At 31.7% G+C, this 22,440-nt stretch overlaps 1 protein-coding gene across 1 annotated transcript in view; it reads right to left on the bottom strand.

Annotated features, from left to right (window-relative positions):
• The window catches only part of LOC115874661 (head-specific guanylate cyclase), a 204,240-nt gene that overhangs the window by 58,061 nt on the left and 123,739 nt on the right, over positions 1 to 22,440 (bottom strand). The window contains exons 8-9 of the mRNA XM_030889880.1: positions 7,022 to 7,210; positions 3,004 to 3,142 (exon numbers count right to left, since the gene is read on the bottom strand). Coding sequence (XP_030745740.1) covers positions 3,004 to 3,142; positions 7,022 to 7,210 — 328 coding nt within the window. The remainder of the gene's footprint in view (positions 1 to 3,003; positions 3,143 to 7,021; positions 7,211 to 22,440) is intronic.

Here is a 22,440-nt window from a genome sequence, read left to right as displayed (position 1 = left end):
TTTTATTAAAATAAAAATAGTTTGGGTACCTAGGTCGACTCAGCCTTAAATGAGTACTTGGGATTCACAATCCTGAGGTAATAATAGGCGGTTGAAGCGTACTGCTAGCCACATTACCTTCCTTGTATCCCGAACGGCTCTAGTATGGCAAGCTGTACCTTGCTACTCCCAAGGCGTTAAACGCTATACACGGGAGCTATTATTATTATTATATTGTTAATATAACATAATTAAAAGAAGTTTCGAAGTTAAATTATACCCTACGGTATTTTGATTTTAACATGGGCTCTGTTTAATTAACTCCTGTAAACTGAGCTATTAATTAATATTTTCCCTTCTTTGAGTGCTTCACATTATGAAGAAATTTTATTCGTGGGCGGGAGCGATACATTGTTTCCAGAGTTTGTAATATCAAAAAGAGCCATGCGCTATAACCGACGCCGAACGTCTAATTAAATAGGCTTTGTTTTCGGTATAGCTCATTAATGAGGCATCAGAGTGATAAAAATAATATATAATTCAGAAATTGCACGGTAAAGCTTTTCATATTAGTTGGGTAACTAAAATATTCAAATATATACTAAAATTTTTTTTATTGTTGTACCAAGCAAAAGATATATTATTACATGGATATTTTTTAGACTCAGCCTTTTAAAAAATACTAAAAATACAAGAACTGTCCTGAAATCAAAACTATATAGACTTAATAAAGATAAAAAATTAAATATAAAAATATCGTAGATTGTTAGAGTATTACAAAATTTTTAACGGTTTCGCAGATATTTCGGGTTTTATATTTCATATGGCATTTTCCTCTAAATTTTTATCACATTCACCCAATGGTTTTTATCTCGTACCGGGTATTTGACTCTTTACCATTGAAAGAACCATATAAAATAACACCCCGAATATCTACAAAACCGATAAAAATTTTGAAATACTCCAAATACAAAAAATGTTCATTTTTTAATTCTCCACCCAATAAAAAAATAAGACCCACTTGGGTTTGCCTCTAACTACTTTCGATTCTTAAAAGCGCCTGAAAAGTAGTCGTGAGGAGAGCGGGGGAGATTTTTTTAGCGTTTCCTGTTGGCCTCGTTCAATTTTGTTTCGTTTTAAGCTATTTCCAAAACGTGGCGGTGTCTGTACCCGAGGCAAAAGACTTTTTTTCATAAATCTCAGTGAAATAAGTAAACCTAGACGTTTCTAAAATAGCTGTTGTTACAATATTTCGTTTTATGTTGATATATATTCCACAAAATTAATATTTGAACACGTGTTTGTAATAAGTAAAGTAGATATTTAAGAAAACAATTTTTCACACAATCTGGAGGAATAGTATAATCACACAATCTGCAGGAATATATTGAATTAATATACACAATTGTATATGTTATGTTGGCCTTAACTGATTAATATAACAGTAGTATTGCTTGATGAGTAATTCTGGCAACATCATCATCACAACCTATATATCGAACTGATTGGGAAAATTGTTGATTGGCCCGATGTCAATTAAAGATATATTTATTATTTCGAATATATTTATTTGATTTCGGAAAAGGCCAATATCGACTCTAAAATTCAGCACAGGATTAGCAGCGCCTTAAGAGCATTCTGGAAATTAAAAGACAGGGTTTTCTACAAACATGATTTGAGCACAAAAACGAAACTTGCAGTGTACCGAGCAATAATAATAATTCCCACCATGTTATATGGGAGCGAAACCTGGGTGCCGTACCGCCGACACATGAACGCATTAAACAAGTTGCAACAGAGACATCTTAGACAACTCTTAAGAATAAAATGGTTCCATCATGTCTCAAACGTATCGGTCCTTGAAAAAACTAACAGCGAGAGTATTGAAGTCATGATTACAAAGTCACGCTTAAGGTGGGCTGGTCACGTATGTAGAATGCAAAAAACGGTAAGAGGAAGCCGGGTGGATAATTCAAAAAAAAAAATACAAGGATATTTTCCACGAAAACTTAAAGGGAATTAACAAGCAGAATGAGTGGGAGGAAGCAGCTCACAATAGAACGGAATGGAGAAGAATTGTAAAGTCAAACCAAAAAGTAAAGAAGCAACAAAGCAATAAGATTTTTGAATGTCTGGAGTGCGATAGACAGATAACATCACGTATCGGGCTTTTCAGTCACAGAAAAGCTCATGAAAGAAAACGCCTTGACCATCTTCTGATGCGTGTCAAATACTCGTCAGCAAGTAATGGCAGTATGTATGTATGTATGTATGTATGTATAACATATATATAATAATAACATAGTTTGATATAAATCCATTCAAAAATAAGAAACGATTTTTAAATAGTTTAACACCGTGGATTATAACCTATAAAAGGCGGACCGCCAGAACAGTTAGTCACTGAACTGTATTGCCCTACTGTTTAACGATTTTAAGATTTGGAAATATATTTTTTTACTGTATTGTAATTAATAATGTTAGACAATGATTAAAACTAAATATTCTTGTGTAACCTTAGAGGAATAGCCAATTTAATCTACCATCGGTAACTGTTATCTAAATGCACTGTTTTTGATTTTTCATATCAGTTTAATATAGTGGTATTACATTGCACTTCATTACAATTTAATGATATTTATTCATACTCCATGTTTACTTATTTTTCTGAAGCCACCACAATGTTTGGCCTTGATTGCTTTGTGCTATTTCACAAAATAGTACGATAAATAATATAATCCCGTGTTATAAAAATTATTTCCCAGAAATGTTCTGCGAAAGTATTTCCAGAAATGTTCTGCGAAATTTGAGAATTTTATAGTTTCAGTAACTGCACTAGTAAAAACTAAAATACTTAAATATATGACTGAGCCACAATTATTTTTATATTATTTCAATGCGATCAACATGAATAGCAAATATGTTATAAAATCATGCTACAAGGAGCATATAACATCGAACAAATTAATAATCTATTTGAAAGGTAGCGAGAGAGCAAAGATTAATCGACTGATAAATACCTACCTAGCCAGAGGCGCCTGGCGATGTCAGGTGGAAAGATTAGATGTAGCAGGCTGACATTTTTCTCCCTTTCCTTGTCCACTGCCCGATTTCCTTCCTCGATCGAGCTTTTCAGCTTATCCATCCGCCTTCTGAGACCGTCCTGAAACCGAAACGGAAACGGATTATGCAAGCAACTATTGCTGAAATTGATATCTTGATATCCGGTTCGCTAGGTAGTTCAAATAAAGCCATCGATCAAAATGAAAAATGCGATATTAGAAAAATACTTTCTTTAAATATTTTTACGAAGAACTCGAAGAGATACACCTTTAATATAAACTCTCTCTTAAAATAAATTCCGGAAAAAATCATTTTTTAAATTATTTTCTAGTTATTACAACATACTAATTTATATACATTTTTTACTAATTTACAGCGTTATATTTTTAGCCCTATTTTCATGATTTTTTTAGCAGGCTGTATATAATTATCATCAAATTATATTTTAGGAACATTTACACACGCAATTATTGCACAGGGCGTTTTAAAGTTAGGGTAAAAAAACAATCCTCGATTAACCCTGTATAATATGCCAAATACTAAAATTAATAAAAAGCTGAGTTTACGAATTAAAGTTGATATAATTATACACAGCTTGCTAAAAAATTCATGAAAATAGGGCTAAAAATAACAAAAATATAACCCTTTAAATCTGACCAGAAATTTCTCCGTTGCGTTTTTTTTGCATCTGAGTGTAGTATATTTGATACCAATTAAACTTTTAGTTACGTAATCGAGGGCGGGATTTTTAAATTCATTGTTGCCAACCATATGCGGCGCCGGACTGGCTGACTGGAATTTAACTATCCCGCTGGGGATTCAGGTGGTAGCTTTGCTGTAAAAAATATCAAATTGCCAAATTTATTTATTTATTTCCTCACCTTGTCATTCGCTTTTACACTTTAGTTTTGTATTACTAGTTTTTGGTTAAGAAAAACGAGTTTTTGGTTAGGAGTTTTGAACGAGAAAGCGGTAGTAATGGCCCTTTATGTCCCTTGTACTGTTAAGAAGGTGAGTTTTATTGATGTAAATGTAAATAATAACTGTTTATATATTTATAATTAATTTATTTTTGTTTCTTAAAATATTTTGATTAAAAGAAAATATGTAAAAGTGTCAAATAATAAACAACACCGTTGCTGATCCTGGCGCAATGTGACCGACATGACGATAATAAAAATCGCTTTAAACTAATTTTTGCAGCTTTAAACCAAATAAAATATCTGTTACAATCTTTTGCTCTATAAAGTAAAATGAAGAGCTGCTCGATATCTTAAATTATACAACAAATTTAAACGTTTTTGCCAAAATTTCATTTAGTCAGGTTTATAGGCTTTAGTGTCAATTTCAATATGATTGATGACGTGCATCGGAAAATATCTTGCAATAACTGTATCTATTAACCTCAAATTATTTAGTTTTATCAAATATATTATAAGAATATATTGCTAGTAAAGAACAGAAATTGATGCCAAATTTGTGAGATGGAGCTATACAAAATCCACAAGTTTTTTTCGTTCAACAGCTGTGAACTACTCAACCGTGAAAAGTGCTTCGCGATTAGTTGATTTATTTTATATTAACCAATAGAAATAGCTTTCCTATTTTTTTCTTTCATATCTCAAAAGAACCGGGAATTTCCGGTTCTGAACCATATTATCAAGAAATTATCTTTTTTAACTAAAAACTAAAAAAAAAGTCCAGAATTTTTTTCAAAAATAAGATATTGCGCAGAAAAATCCTCATTTTTTCTGGGGCCAAAATATACTATCCCTAAAAAGATTTGCACTTATTTAAGACTCACTCTGTGTAGGGCGATTCATGGTTATGGTACGATATAGCCTTTGTGGAACCGGAGCTGTTTTTCGGAACCCGTAATTTCGGTACCATGCCTCAAAGGAACCGGGATTTCTAGTTTTTTTTTCTGTACTTTCGGTACTAGCAAATATTTGTTCAATGATGGTGCAGTTCATTAAACAGCAAGCAAGAGATGGTTGTCAAAAGTAAAATCGATAAAAAATTGAGGTTTAAATGAAAATAATATTATTTAAGTAGTAATCAGTCATGAGAAAATTAACCTGAACACAAATATGATCACAAATGACTCTCAAAAAAAACTCAAAGGACAATTTTTTGAATTATTACTACAATCAATAGCAGCACACAGTAAGGCACTCATTTTTTGTCAATCCGTCTCTGTGCTGGGACGCAACGCTCGAACCTCGCAGGTCGACGGACGGAACTCAACTGAAACCACAAAACACATGCACAAGAAGAAGTGCGAGCGCCTTGCTAAATATTGGAAAGTGAAATTGACGTTTAAATTTGACACTGTTGACAAGTCTACTGCTACTAGCGCCCCCAATATCGCTTGCAGGAACTACGGACTAGATTGCCACGCATGGCGGGAAGTTTAAAAAAATAAAAAAAATTAATTCTTTCATTTATTTTTAATTATGTCATACATAAAAACACAAAAATACACCATTTTTTAAAAATATGTTTAATAATCAATATCAAATATGCAAATTAATTTCACCACAATAAATTAATAAAATTAAAAGAATAATGTTACAAGTAGATCAAGAGACAAAATTAATTATAACAAAACTGAAAAAAATGGCGTCATAGATGGCTTAGAAATGAAGATATATATCATAATTTTGAAAGTAAAATTATATGCGAAATGTCATCGATCATCATTTTTAAGCCAACTGGACGATTATTTCAAACATACAAACTGAGTTCGTTCATAGTGCTCTGAGAAATCTAGATAAACAAAGAATAATAAATTAAAAGTATTCCAGGGGAAAAGAGAGGAAAAACCTGTATCGTCTCTGATATCTGTCAGGGTATTGTTGAAAGTGTCATCTTTTTGCTCGAAGTTTTCAGGTCGATCAAAAACCGACATTTCACAAATATCAGAGAGAGTACAGGTATTGCCTCTCTTTTCCTCTGGGATGCTTTATATCTGTTGTTCTTTGTTTATCTATATTTCTCAGAGCATAATGCCGAACACGACTACAGTATATAATTTCAATATCCTAAGTGGAAAGAAAAAAGATCACCTTTCTGTTTTGTACTATGGTCCCTTTCTTCCGATGGCTCATCTCGTTGATATTTAGGAAGGTATCCATAAAATATATATTTTACTATCGGTCCTGGGGTGAAAAAATATAAAATTCAATTTGATTTGATGATCCTTTTCTGTCACCTAAATCAGGAGAATGACAATGAGCATGTTAAGATGAAAAAAAATTATTTATCAACACTTACCTACACGTTAGTCCGAGGAGTTTTATCAAAAACTTATATTTGCCTAAATAATCTATGTATTAAATTTGCAAAGCAAACTGCAGCGTGTAAACAAAACAAATAAAATGGCTTTTAAAATGGCGACAAGTCAACGTCAACGACCCGACAAGGAGAAAAGTGGTGTTCGAATAACAAATTATGGGTCAGCAAAAATTGTTTTTGTCTCCTTTCAACGCACACTTTAGAAAGAAAAAGAGGTGAACTGTAATACTGAGAGAACATCAAGGATTTATCTGTCACTCTTGTCAATAATTTATCGGTAAGGAAGATCCCTAAAAAATCGCTTGTAGTCAAGTTTTGAACCATTGCCAGTTCTCCCATAAGAAGTGTCATCCACCTGACTGAAACGCTCTGCAATCTGCTGATATTCGACAGGTTGTAAAAACTGACAGAAAATATTTGGGAGAGTGCAACTACTCTTTTCCTTGTACTATGGTTCAGCGATGAAGTAGACGAATCAGATCGTTTTATTTGGGGCGTGCGCACGAAAATCCTGTTGAACCAAAAAAATAGACTTATGCAAGATTGATATTCCTATTTCTTTTCTTTGGCTTCAGTTTCTACTCATTGTGTAAATGCAGTAGTAGCCAATATATTTTTATAATATATTTGAGTTTTAATTATTATAAATAATAAGAGCATTTTTGTCCCAGTATAGTCTTACCTGAGCTCTGGCCTGTTCTCCTACTAGTATAACATCTCTTGTTGCGTCATGAAGGGGAATGTCAGAAATAAAGAGGCCGCTTCCTGTTAAGCCTTCGAGTCCGTCTATGAAAGGAGAGCCGATAAACAGAATAGAATCAGACTCCGGACAATGGACCATTTGCCCTTTAAGTTCCAGTTCCAAGTTATTCTGAAACAAGAAATGGGTCGTTTAGTGAAGTAATTGTTATTTAATTTATTAATAGTTTCGTTAATAGGAATTAGCCGTTTAAAGGTATAATTACCTTCATTTTACCTTAATTTTATATCGATAAATATATAAAAATTATAAAAATATTTATAAAATTAATGTTAAATTTTTATATTTTTAACATTTATAGTTAATATACAGGGTAGTTCGAACTGCATACCGGAAACTTCGGCAGCATATTCTGCAGATAAAAATAAGTGAAGAAGTTCGTATAAACGTATGTCCTACAATCCGAAATATTTTGGTGATACAGGGTGTAGAGAGTTGCATTTTTATTTCGATTTTTTCCAAATAATTTCTAGAATAACGTCAATATTTGCATGAAAACTGGTGTCTTGGTGAAGTTTTTTGACATAAGAAATTTGATTATGATGTCAATAAGACTCTTACTTGTAAGGGGCGACACCTACATATTTTTAGCTGGTTTGAAGAGTAATAACTTTTCGTCCGTACCTGTATAAAACTACTGAGTAAAAAAAATACATTTACTACGTTTTCTACGCAAAAAAGGTATCTTGGTAAAAATCGCTACGAGTAATAGTTCTCGAGATATTTAATTGATCATTTCAGCCAAATATCTATCTACTCAACAAGATTATTTTTTGTCAATAATGGCATATATTGACCATTTCCATTCTAAATATCTTGAGAACGATTTTTACCAAAAGACATTTCTTACGTAAAAATTCACGGAAATACATATTTTTCTCTCAGTAGTTTTATACGGGTACGAACGAAAAGTCATTACTCTTCGAAATAGTTAAAATGCATGTAGGTGGAGCTCCTTACAAATAGAAGTGAGATTGATATCAAAATCAAATTTCTCATGTCAAAAAACTCTCAGATATCAATTTTTATCCAAATATTGACGTTACCTCAGACATTATTTGGAAAAAATCGAAATAAAAATTAAACTTCTACACTCTGTATCTCCGAAATTAAGCATTTTAGGACATAAATGTATAAAAACTTTTTTACTTATTTTTATCTGGAGAATATGCTGCAGAAATTTCATAAAAATATTTTTTTTCTTACCGCTACTTTGTGACAAGTCGCGTATTTAGATACTCAGCGCCGTGATTGTTATTTTGTGGAATCAACCCCAGCTTACTTGATGATGGAGTAGGGCTCCAAAACAAGTCCAAAACCGGTATTAAGAGCAGATTGTTCGCCATTATGACAAAAAACACAGTGTAGAATTAATTTCTACAGTATGTCGCCGGATTGTCTTTACAAGAGGAAAAACTTTTTTATTACTGACATTTTGAGAAAAATGTATTCTTCATAAAAAATTTTGCTCATTCTAAAATGGTTAATCCCGTTTATACAATTCCAAATTACCATACAGTTTTAGAGAAAACTATAGAAATCATAAAAATATGGTTGAATTTTACTTAATTTATTGTAAGTAGTATTGTAAGTCCTAAAAATCAAAAGGCGTTTCTATGGTAATATAATTTCTATTTCATTCTTTTATAGATGGTTATTATTAATTTTAATTAAAGTCATATTTCTGGTGTTATTAAAGTATGATATTTTCCAATAACAATTATAACCCTTTCCGTAGCATTGAACTAAATAAATTTTGTGCTTTTTAATATTTAAAAACAGCAAAAAATATGACTAATTAAATATAAGATAGAAAGTATATATACAGGGTAGTCCGAACTGTATTCCGGAAACTTCGGCAGCATATTCTGCAGATAAAAATAAGTAAAAAAGTTCGTATAAATGTTTGTCCTAAAATACTTAGTTTCGGAGATACAGGGTGTAGAAGTTTCATTTTTATTTCGATTTTTTCCAAATAATTTCGGAAGTAACGTCAATATTTGGATGAAAATTGGTGTCTGGGAGTTTTTTGACATGAGAAATTTTATTTTGATGTTAATATGACACATACTAGTAGAAGGCGCCACCTACATATTTTTTAACTGGTTTGAAGAGTAATAACCTTTCGTCCGTACCTGTGTAAAACAACTGAGTAAAAAAATATACATTTACGTTTCTTACGTGAAATAAGCCTCTTAGTAAAAATCGCTGCGAGTAATGGTTTTCGAGATATTTGGAATCGAAATTATCAATACCTGTCATCATTGACATAAATTAAACATGTTGACTAAATAGTTATTAGACTGAAATCAAAAACTTGAAATGTTTTTGTGTCAAAAGTTCAACAGAAACTGTTTTATCGTCATTTTTTTGCAGAAAAAAATATGATTAATTTAAAAAATCAAAAATTTCCCAGATTTATTATTTCAGTGAAATAACTATCTACTCAACGTGTTTATTTTTCGTCAATAATGACATGTATTGTCTATTTCCATTCTAAATATCTTAAGAACGGTTGCTCGTAGCAATTTTTACAAAGAGATATTTTTTACGTAAAAAATTACAGAGATGTATATTTTTTCGCTCGATAGTTTTATACAGGTACGGATAAAAAGTTATTACGCTTTAAAACAGTTAAAACACATGTAGGTGGTGCCCTCTACTAGTAGGAGTCATATTGACACCAAAATCAAATTTCTCGCGTCAAAAAACTCCCAGACACCAATTTTCATTCAAATATTGACATAACTTCAGAAATTATTTAGAAAAAATCGAAATAAAAACGAAACTTATACACCCTGTATCTCTTAAAGTAGACATTTTAGGACATATATTTATACGAACTTTTTTACTTAGTTTTATCTGCAGAATATGTTGATATTATACTTTCTATTAATAAGAATCTATCAAAGAATGAAAATTAAATTATATTACCATAAAAACGCGGTCTAATTTTTAGGGCTTAGAAAAAATTCTATTATTTTTCTTTAAAATGGTATGGAAATTTAGAAAAGTATAAACGGAATTAACCATTTTAGAACAAGCCAAATTTTTTATAAGGTATGCATTTTTCTCAAAATGCCAATAATAAAAGTTTTTCCTCTTGTAAAGACAATCCTGGAACATACTGTATATTAGCAGGTCAAGGCAAGGCATTTTTATATAATTTTATCCTGTACCTAAAAACTACAAGAAAAATATTTCTTCGGTCCAATCCTTTTCGTGGTTTTTTGTATTTACTATGGATAGCTTTAAATGTTAATTTCTATCAAACTTATAGTAAATATTAAAGTATACATTTATATCAGTCATTACAATCTCCTTTTAACTATTTTAATTAACGGTGTTAGCTTGAAATACATTTTAGGTAGTGTGTCATCACTAGCAATTTATCATAGATACAATTTGCAGATTTTCAAACAAAAATGTGAATAAAATTATTATCCTGAATAAGCTGCAGCACAGCCCATTAGTTGTCAGATCTCCAGCGAATTATTTTTTGTTACCATTCTGGGACCTATTTCGAATTCGGCCGTTCCGAGTTCCAGTCCCGCTATTCGTAATATTTCGAAAAATCCGGATGATTTACTAGGCCCACGAGAACTCTAAAATTGATCGGCCATTTTCTTCTGCTTTACCTGCCTTAAATTTATTTTTAGACTTAAACCGGCCAAACTGTTCGAGATTTAAAAAAAAATAACAATGTATTTTACGGGTTCGGTTTAATATTGTTCCGAGTGGCCAACTAAGAATGGACGCCGGCTTAGGGTGCACCAGAAAAGATAAATTAAGAAACTAATAATTAAAGAAAGAAATAATTAAAATAAAAAATAATTACAGAAAAAAATAAAAAAATATTTTTTTCTTTTTAGTAATAGTGAAAATATCGTTCAGGATGATGAAAAAAATTCTGGTAAAGTTTGAGCTTTGAATATTAACATTAAGAGCCTCATCGTGATTTTCTATTTCCTATTTAAATATCATTGGGGAAAAAATCTTTTTATTTGGAATTTTATAGCGTTCAAACAAATCAGCGTTTTGTAAAAATCAATACACATTCTTATAGAAAATTGAACGGTATTCAAAAAAGGTCTGATATGAATTTTTACTTAATCAACTCGTTTGAAAGTTATTGAAGGTTAAAGTTAAACTTCAAATCAAAGTATATGAAAACTTCCACAGTTTTTATATTTTATCAGGAAATATTGGCTCACAAACATAAACTTTCATATATTTTTTTTATTTTATATTTAAAAATGTGTATAAATACATATATGCCTTTTTTAGAAAAATATTCCAGTGATAACTCGTATGCACGTTACTGGTGAATATTTCAACACTTTTTTAGCTTTAAAATATGCCGCATTTATAGTTACTTTTACCCTCAAAATTTCATTTGAAACGCTAAAAGTACTTGGAAGAAAAGTATAATAAATCGATAAAATATTAAGACTTTAATACCCTGTAGCTACAAAACAAAGCATAAACGGATCTGTTGATATGAAAAATGAATCTTATTTTTACGTGAGGAATCTCCCCACGAAAGATGGCAAATGTTTTTTGAAACACCCTGTATAAGTTCGAATTTTGTCCGGAATTTAATTTTTTCTCGGAATTCATAATTTTCTTAACGAGTAAAAAAGCCTCTGACCTGTTATATATTATACAGGGTGAGTCTTACATAAGTGCAAATATTTTTAAGGGTAGTATATTTCGACTTCAGAAACACGATTTTGATGTATTTTTCACATTTTTTTTAAATTTGGAATTTTTTCAAACAATTTTTGGATTAAAAAAAACATAATTTATTGTTAATATGGTAACATGAGTGGTAAATTAAATTTACAAGAACAAAAACCCAGAAAAGATCTAGTGGTTCCCAAAATTTAGGCAAGAAGTTATTTTTTTTGGAAATTTCAAAGTAAAATAACTCGGCTTTTTGGACTTAAAAAATATGTTACTTTTATCGAGATCTACCAGCCCTGAAAATATTTGTAGTTATTTAAGACTCACCCTGTATTTGGATTCTATTACATCATTTTACAAAAAAATACGTATATTATTTTTTAAATTCCTCTTTCAGTGATGACATATAAAGGCTTTTTCACGAAAAGAATTTCCAGAGGTATGGGCTTTATTTTTTATTATTATAGCTTCGTATAAAAATATAACCACATTAGACTGTTTTTAAAGTAAAACTGTACAAAATAACCAAAGTTTATTACAGGATTTTACACAGAGTTTAGTAAATTTATGGCTTCGTTTTTTTAAACTAACGGATCGCCCTGAAAAATAATCGTTTCCCCTTCAGCACAAAAGAAAGTAATTCCTGAGCGTAAAAATCTCTTTATAACCTCACTGATTCATTTCCTACAATATTCCTTAGATTTCTTTTCATTTTAAATGGACAGAGCAGAGAAATCTCACCATTTATTTCGTAAAAGAGTTAATATTGCACTTTCTATAGTTTATGACCAGTTCATTGAAGTTAAAAAGGCAAAATATTCTCTTTTGGTAGAACAAGAGATGAAGTTCAGTTGTGCATTTCTAACTTGCACGTCCAACTAATATAATTAATAAAAATTAATACTAAAATGTGCTTCTCATCAGCGGAATACATTTTCCATTTGTATATTTTTTACAAAATCTAACATGGAGACTGCACGTTCCATATAACAGATTGCATCGCCTAGTACAATATGATCGAAAAAAATTTGTGTGCACTATGTGCGCATTTTTGAGGTGAAACTTCTTACTAATATCTATTAAATTGAAGGATTTGAAGGATATATATATATATATATATATATATATATATATATATATATATATATATATATATATATATATATATATATATATATATATATATATATATATATTTATTTATGAATGCTTTAGAGATTAATATAATACCGTATACTAGCTTTATTTATTAATCCTATAAGCGGCATTTCATCAGCCAGGTTGAGTCTCACTATACCTTCCGTTTCCATTCCATATCCATTCCATATTCGTTCCGTATTTATATTGTATTGGCGCTATACGTAAGCTTCCGTTCCGTATCAGTTCCATACTTCTTATTGTACAATCCATATCGTTACGAAAGTTTTGTTTTAAAAATTTGTATCTTTTGAAAAAGGTAATAGATTTAATTAAGAGGTGAAAGAATAAATAAATATCAGCAAAATTTTAACAGAGCTGGTACAAATGTAAGAACTTGACAACGCTGTTTCCGATGTACTTAAGTCCGTCCGCCAAAAAATATATCGAAGGAAAGAATATGGAACGGAAGGAAAACGGAAGGGAGCTGATATGGAAGGTATAGTGAGAATCAACCTTTACCTTCCTTGTATACCGAACGGCTCTGGCATGGCAAGCTGTACCTTGCTAATCCCAAGGCGTCAAACGCTATATACGGGAGCTATTATTATTATTATACTAGCTTTATAATTTTGTAATTTTTTTCAATGTTTAATAAAAAAACGATAATTATATTACCCGCCCGGATCGCTGTGGCCATTAAACCAAAATACTACATCTATATCTCTGACTACTACTAAACCTTTTACTAAACTAACTGCTACTAACCAACAATTTGTTTTGTGTAGTGTCTGTGGTCTGTTTTTGTTTAAATGTTTTGTTTATTATTCATGTTGGGGATTTATTTTTAAATTAATGTTAATCGTTAGGTAACCAGTAACCTCATAGAATATGTATTTCTTTTGCATAATCAAAATTGTCACTTTAAAACGCTATCTTTTTTAGACAGATGTCACTTGTCTTGTTATTATTCAATTCATTATTCGAATTCTCAGAATGTTCTTAACAAAACTTTCATCTTAAAATAAAATTTTAATCAATCACAATTATTTATTTCCGTCATTTACCGGATTAATAATACAGTAATGACAGCTCAATTACAAACAATTCATTATTTATAGCGATTTACAGTAATTTTATTAAATTATACGAATATTCTCGTTGATTATTGGTTTGAAATAAATATGACAGTGTCCTCCAATGAAAATGCGAGTTACTAACTCTAAATTCTGATTCTGAGCTGGCAAATGAGCCAGATGCTTTACCTAGACCGTTATTCAGAAGCTACAAACCTATCGATGAAAATATGCATGAAATCAAGGTTGGTACAGTTTCAAGTTTATTATAGTGATTTTCTTAGCCGCGAATGGCACAGATCGTTACCCAGTGTAGCCACAAGCTTATTTTTCATCGGAGTAGATTATCACGAGATAACGGTGTTAAATTGTTTTACAAAGGGGTAGATCTACCCCGAATGGGGTAGCTGTGGCAATACTACCGTTATCAGTTTTCCTTTCGGTAGCTCGCGCCTGTCACGTTTGTATATGAATGGCAAATTCCTGCAATACTGTAAAGTTTCTTATTATGTTTTTTAACTGATTTCCAATGGTGGTTGTGCTAACTTATTATTAGAGAACTTACGGCCGTGAAACACCAAAGAGTTTCCTTAATTTAAGTAAGAACAAGCTTCGGTTAGGTTGTAGGTCTAATAGGATGTTTCCTGAAGCTGAGAAACAACGGCAAATGCAGATTATGTGGGGAAAATGGGGAAACACCAAAACACCTTATTACAGAGTGTACCGAGATGACAACCGTTCGTGCTATAAACTTTGGTATGGCTGCTGTCGAAGATGGAGAGCTGGCCTCTGTGGAGCCCTCCCAGTTACTGTTTTTTTTTGTCCAAGCCCTGAGACTTTATGAGGAGTTATAACTTGTTATAACTCAAGAAAGGGAAACACAATATATGTGTAAGTGCTCGAACTCACTGACGACCAGGTCGCAACGACCTGGCCGTCGGCTGGCCGGATATATTGCGTTTATAGCTGCGGCCAGATCAACGACCAGTTTCAACAGAGTTGTCAGATCTAACGATTTTTTACGTTTTACCAATTAGAAAATATTGTTTCAGAAAGAATTAAGTTTCAGAAATGTTAAAATCTGCGAGTTAACTAATAAGCGAAGTTGCTTTTCATGAGCTTATTAAATGTTCTAATATTAAAAATGCATTTAAAATATTCTTGGATTTTCGAATACTGGTGTGGTAAATGAAGTAAGTAAATCTCTAACACCGACTATACGATAACCTCGTTATTTCCATGTTTTTCAAATCCGCGATGCCTGCTATTCCATCAGTCGGTTCATAGCAGAATATTCTATATCCTACGTCTATGTAATTTAATATGTGTTGAGTGAGACATGTAACTCGTGAGATTTTCAGCATTATATCAATAAAGGACAAAAACAGTATTGTTCCTAAAGGCGCGTCCCGACTTTGGCATTTAGCCCGAACGAACCGAGCGCGCACGAACAAGTAGAACAAATAGGCCGAACAAAAAGCATTGTGTACGCGCGACCGCCAAAAAGGGAGATATTCTGTTTCTTTTTTCTACTGATGGCTCTTATCGACTTTAGAAGTAAACATATTAGGTACATCGTAAAAAAAGTCGTCAGACACTGGCTCCCCAAGTAGCATTTTAACGACTTGCGACCACATGTTTACTAAACACAACGTTGGATTAGTTACAAAAAATAGCTCCCTACCTTGGGTATTAAAATAAATTTAAACGTTTTTATAACGTTGTGCCGACGTTGGACTAGTACTACAGCAAAGTAAAAGTTCCTGCGACGTCGAATAAACGTTGTCTTGTAACCTTTTTTGCTTAAGTGATCTTTAGGTGATTCGGACAACGTAGTTACAACGTTGGACAATATAGAGTTTTCCGACGTCAGTTTCAGGACCTATTCCAACGTTATGCAAGCGTCGTCTGTTTTACTAATTCCAACGTTGTTTAGATTTCCTTATTCTTACGTTGGTAGGACGTCGAGTCACTACCTTTTTGCAACTGTATTGAACCATAACCTTAAATTTTAAATTTTCACTTCATTGTTCTGTTCAGACAGTTCAGTGCTGTTTTTGTTTTTATATAAAAACTTAATTAAAATGGGACATAAGAAAGGTACATATAAAACTAAATTTAAATATACATCGACATATATTACCGATAGTTTATCCACTCCCTCGTTTATTTATATTATAGAGGGCGGCACAAGCTAGACTCTAGGATGACTAAATTAGGCAATCTAGCGACTAGTATACTACCTGTTAAGGCCGAACTGCGACTTTATTAGTCCAGTATGCGACTATTCGAACTACTCCATCTTAATCTCCAAAACAACAAAGTGAAAGCCGCCATGTTGATAAATAAGAAAATGTTTCGTTCCTAAAATAGCAATTCCTGCTTTTTGAATACATTAACTTGAAATATTTGACCCTAAAAAACACGCGGAAACAATTTTTTCGACTGCGAATAAATTATTCTCATTTTACTAAAAAAAAAAATTCAAGAAAATGTGTTAAAACTTCTTTAATTTTAAGGCCCATTAGTATTTTTCAAAGTAGAAACAATACATTTATCAATAAAGTTGTTTGCGTTTAAGTTTTTTGCCTTGGGTAACGAGTTACACAACGAGTCGGTTAAAGTGTTTCAATAATTATGATCTTCAAATATCCTCCACGCTTAAATACTTTTGTTTTGTTTTCCTTCACTGCCATCTGACATATGTTTCTAACTAAATCATAAAAATAATATTTTTACTATAATTATCCCAATTTAGGATAAAACGCGACTTAGACGCCATATTAGTTTTGTATTTCTGTGAATTAGGATTTTAAACAACGTTGCAGTTTGTACTAAATTAGGCTTCTAGCCAACGTCGGTATCCAACGTCGTTTCGACCCAAAAATTATTCTCCAAACTAGTGCAGACTAGGGTTGGCACGAGGTTGTGCCGACGTTGCGCCCCGACGTTTGGTCGCGTGACACAAGGTTGTCCCGACGTCCAAATGCTGCTTGGGTCTAAATATAAGCAGGTAGAAAGTTTAGCTTCCAGTTATTTCAATGTTTACAATATAAATTCCTCTTTTTTATTGTTACTGAGAATCTACAACAGTCAATATTTCTATTTTTATTAATGTTTAAGTTATTTTTACTCTTAATTATATTTTTAAATAATGTACCTAGTAGAAATGTCCTATAGACCTAGTCTAATGAACCCTGTTTGAAAAACGTTAAATTAAATATAATATTTAAAATACAGTTGTCCTCCTTGTACATGACCACAATACAACTAAAAAGAATAATTTAATAAAAAAAAACAAGTGGTTGTAGAAAAACTTGATATGATGAAAAACTAAATATGATTTTTATATTTTTTAACATCGAAACTCGAAGGTATAATAACAAGTATCATACCAACCACAAATAGAGTATGTCATATAAAACTGTATTGAATTTTTACTAGAATCGACCCTTGATAAAAAACTTGATAAAAAAAGGGACTAGATTTAAGTTTCCCTTTGATCCAGTCTGTATACTATTTCTTTGGATTTTCTGCACGTCTGCACTAAAATACTGTATCTTATAGAAAATAAAATATTGTGTGTTGATTTTGAGGGATTTCATCTGAAAAATTATTAATTTGGAAGAAAACCGGCAACAAGCGGCAGAAAATTATAATATTTTAGTGCAGTCTACTGGTCGCAATGACCAACGGACGGCCAGGACGTTAGTGTGCGCGGTATCATTTGATTTAATGGTTTTAGCAGGTAGCCCTCCTAAACACTCTACATTCTACTTAACACGACCATCGATTTAGCACACTTAGCAAAGAGCGGTAAATTTTTCATTTCACAGGCTGATTTACGACAATTGTTCCACATAGTTTCATACATGTTTTAAAGTGGTTGTGCTAACTTCACACATGTGATAAATTCCAATAAAATAGACTCATTGAAGCAAAGTGAAGTCTGCAAGTTAATAAATATTTATTGATCGTCCGGAACTACTTCCCTGTTACGCCACTGATTTATTCCCATAACCCGCGTGCTGGTATTTTTTTCCAAGGGTAAATTGTTATTCCGGCCGGGTTCTGACTGTTCACCTTGAATTTTTATGCCCCGCTGAAATGTACGCGAATAAAAATCCAAACAAATATGTGGAAACTTTCAGAACGGTATTAAGAAAAATTCTTCGTTTGTTGCAAGACGTTCCATCAAAATATTCTGACGTGTCCGTTTATTAAATAACTTTTTGTTGGTATAACTTGGCAGTTTGAATTGGGTAACTCATTTTTTATCGACTGTTCGCAAGTTAACATTTTGAAAATATTTCTCACGTTACAGGGCAATTCAAATTTGTTATAAACGAAATATGCAGCTTTTAATGGGTGATTCCCGTAGACACATTTGCAATACCTCACTGAAAAAAAGGATCTCTCAGTCGAAGTGAATGTGACTTTGACCCAAAAGATTGGCGCTTTTCAATAGGGCCAAGAACGACGTTTCTTTGCCAAAAGCATTAACTATCTTTTCATAAGCTTTAAAAAATTACTTTAGAGAATAGAAGAATCTATCAGTCCAAAGTATTTCACTCTTGACCCAAAATGAATATGCAAAGAAGTTCTTGCTACAAGAACAATAGTCTCTTTGATTCATGCAAAAATTCTTGATTGAAAAGGGACATTTCTTGATCAAAGAGACACTTTTCTTAAACCAATAGCGAATACTATTGACTTGAGTAAAATTTATTTTGATCTAAGAGAAGTCCATACATCCTATACAGGCATATTACGAGGTATATTTTTTTCTGATAAATTTAGGTTTTCCTAGTGTGTAGTAAGTAAAGTGATATTATTTTTCTCGATAGTAGTTATTTCTGCTTCTTCACACCTTGGTATTTTTTGGGGTGGTTCATCACTCTACAAATTACAAAGAAATGTTACATCACGATTAATCAAAGCAAAGCAAATAAATTATTAAAATTATAAGCTTAGGTCACATTTTGAATTTTTTAATACGACGACTTGAAATTCTAAAATTTTTGTAATTATTTGCATAAAAAATCGATACCTATATTCTTATTCTATCTATAGTCACACATGCATTACCTATCTAAACAGGTACATTAGGTAAATGTCTCTTACCTTCAAATATAGCAAATAAATGCTCTAATTTCCATTTTTTTCAGAAACTCCTTTAAAGAATCCATATGTCCTAAAATTTGTCCATAAAAAATGCATGTTAATAACGATCACTAATTTGTTATACGATATGCGTTTAGAAAGCAAATTATGCAAAATTCCAAGTGGAAAATTCCAAGCAACAAAACCCGTGCGTACTATGATGTACGACTGATCGGACTGCCGACTGATTGTATATACAGTCTTTGGTCATCGTCTTTGCGTGTCGTTATTATTTTTCATCAAAAGAGTATTTAGCTATTGGAAAATGGGCCATGTTTCTTGAATGAAGTACTTCCTAGCGTATTTTTCTTATTATCTTAAGATAAAGTAACTTGCACTTGGTTGAATGAAAATAGATTCAAGAGAAATTTTCGAATTTTTCAAGAGAACCAGTTTTCTTGAGTTAAGAGAGTTTTTCTTCAGGCAAAATATTTTCTTTTACGCTAAAATAAATTCTCTTGTCACTAATTTTTTTTCTCAAGAACGATGACGACTTTAATTCAAGTCTATCTTTTTTATCAGTGCTCCTATGTGACACCGATTGCTCGTTTCTACCAGTTAGAAAAACAAAAAAACTTCTTGCGGAAGTGTACCATTTTCATTTGTTAATAAAATATTGTAAAATATAGCAAGATTTGAAAAGTACTGGGCAATTCGAATTCCTAAACAGATGCTTTTTAGCTTACATCGTGTTTTGATTGCTTTGGTTAGATTAGGTTAGGTGTTGACCGCAGAACGATTGTTGTCTCCACCGTAGAGCACTTGAGACGTAAGGGGAAATCAAATCAGCCTTGTCACGAATTCGCCCATTAGGTTGCGTATCTTCCCAATTCTTTCAATCAACGTTACCACTTTTCGTCTCGCGCTAGTGTGTCACTGCCTTGAATTTTTACTCCCAGCGCGCGTAAATAAGTTCCATTTCAAAAACATTTTTTCCATAGCACTTGTTAAAATTGCCTTATATCTATCAAAAATAGTAGATAAATAGTACTTTAACCGCAAGGGTAGATTAAATGATACTTTAACAGCGAAGATAGGTTAAAAACTTTATTTCTTCTCGCACGTTTTTTAATTGCTTCCATTTTTGAAAATTTTTGTATTCCTTTTCGTAAGTTATTCGGAATTTAAATGGAAGTAGTTTGGATATGGCGTTTGTCGCCTCAGCTTGAATATAATAATAATGCCTTTATTTCCAAAAAAAAAGTAAAATAAAATACAGTAAATTATTAATACATTAAAATAGTAAGAAATCATAGAAATTAAATAATTACACCATCAGAATATATATATACATATAAATAATCAAAACCCAATTTTGAAGTGGAGCGAAATTCAGAAGCATAATGCTTCTGCTCTTCCATCTAACTCCGAAGGCATCCGAATGAAGTACAACAAAAAAAGAATAGTAAAAGGTGAAAAAGATTAAAATATGTCATATGAAAAAAGAACAATAAAAAAATAATAACAATAATAAGCAAAACAAATCAATAAAAAAAACAGTGAAAAAAAACTCAATTTCAAAGAAAAAAAAAGTTTCAGTTAGATAAAGATAAAAAAAGACTTACTGATTTTCATAAAGCCATCGACGGGTATGCATCTTAAATGTATGAATATTTAGAGTTTTTAGGTTTGAAGGTAATTCATTATATAATTACGCAATACAATAACTGAACGAACCTTCAAAAAGAGAGGTCTTATGGTAGGGAATTGTAAGAGTGTCCTTTGCTCTAATATTAACACTATGCGCATTCTCTCTAAGTTGAATCTTTTCAAACAGGTAAGTTGGTTCTTGGGTAGTAATAATAAAATGATACAGACTCAGTGTGCCCAAACGATGCCTATTCTTCATACTGAGCCACTCCAATTCTTGAAGTTTATGCGCAACATGGTCAAATTTTCTTAGATTAAAAATATATCTCAAACATGTATTCTGCACTTTTTGTATTCGATACACTTCATGAGTGTTTAAGGCTTGCGAATGCACAATGAGAAAAATGCGACAAAACTAGGGCATTACACAAGTTAGCCTTGAGCTTATGGCTCAGATAATAACGGTGAGGATACAGTTGTCTCAAACCAGCATATGATTTTTGAATGCAGGACGATACATGCCTGCTATAGGCAAAGGATCTGTCTATTATAACTCCCAGATTTTTTGCCTGTTCGACCACAGGCAGTATGGTACCATTAATTGATAACCTAACCTCGCCGAGGAGATCCTGATAATGATTTCCGCCTGCAAACAACATCACCTTTGTTTTCAAGATATATGTTATGTAAATCTAAATTAATTTTATTAAGGGCAAGGCCAAAATCAGTCTTGGCAAAAGACGCATATCTGTTGGTAATTTACTTATTATTTCGTTTTGAGCCATTTCTGGCTCCAATTCAATCAGCAATCGACACGAAAAAGAGAATTAAGAAATATTGACTCAAAGCTGACAACTAAAGAGACAGCTTTATTTATTTGTCAAATTACATAGACACCAATAATAATTTCTGAATATTTTTTAAAACGTAACTCCCTATGGGAAAAATATTGTTTTATACACGACGACAAAATTGCATTATCGTCTCCCGAAATTAATTCACTCGCGATTTCATCGCTCGTGAATTAATCTTTTTGGTCGACGATAAAATACTATTTTATCGTCTTGTATAAAAAATAACTATTAATATAGTTAGATGGATAAACAGTTATAATAATTATCTCGCCCAAAAACCCATACTAGTAAATCGATGGAAGTACATGCATTATCGGGAAAACCAATTTCAAAATAGATTCAAACGGCTTTAAACTGTAAGTATTTGGCAAACAGCCACTGAATAGGTTCACCGTGGTTAAAGTAACTCGAACACAAAGGGCTCAGCACTGTAAAATCATTCCAGTTAAAAATATAGTATTATTTTGGTATAAAACTCCTTAAGTTTTATAACGTTTAAACCCAATTTTATTTTAAAGTAAAAACATACAATTTTATTGACTATTTAATGGTGTTTTATCATTATTTTATAGTTATTTTAACCCCTTTTTAATGTTATATTTTGCCAAATACATTTTAATGAACTCCAATGAATAGACTAAAATTTGTAAAATTATGTGTAAATGCACAAATCAAAATAGCCTCTCTAATTATCTTGGTATTACGTTTTATTTACAGATCAAAACGTGTAAATAATGCAGAAATTAAAACTGGAAACTGCACTATACCATTTCGGTTTGTATCATTTATGCAATATATTATTCAGCTAATAATGGATTAAATTGGTATAATCTTC

Source organism: Sitophilus oryzae, unplaced genomic scaffold (genome assembly GCF_002938485.1).
Source record: "Sitophilus oryzae breed Bouriz unplaced genomic scaffold, Soryzae_2.0 scaffold_1297_pilon_pilon, whole genome shotgun sequence".
Taxonomy (NCBI): Eukaryota; Metazoa; Arthropoda; class Insecta; order Coleoptera; family Curculionidae; genus Sitophilus; species Sitophilus oryzae.
This window is presented reverse-complemented; position numbering and strand designations above follow the sequence as displayed.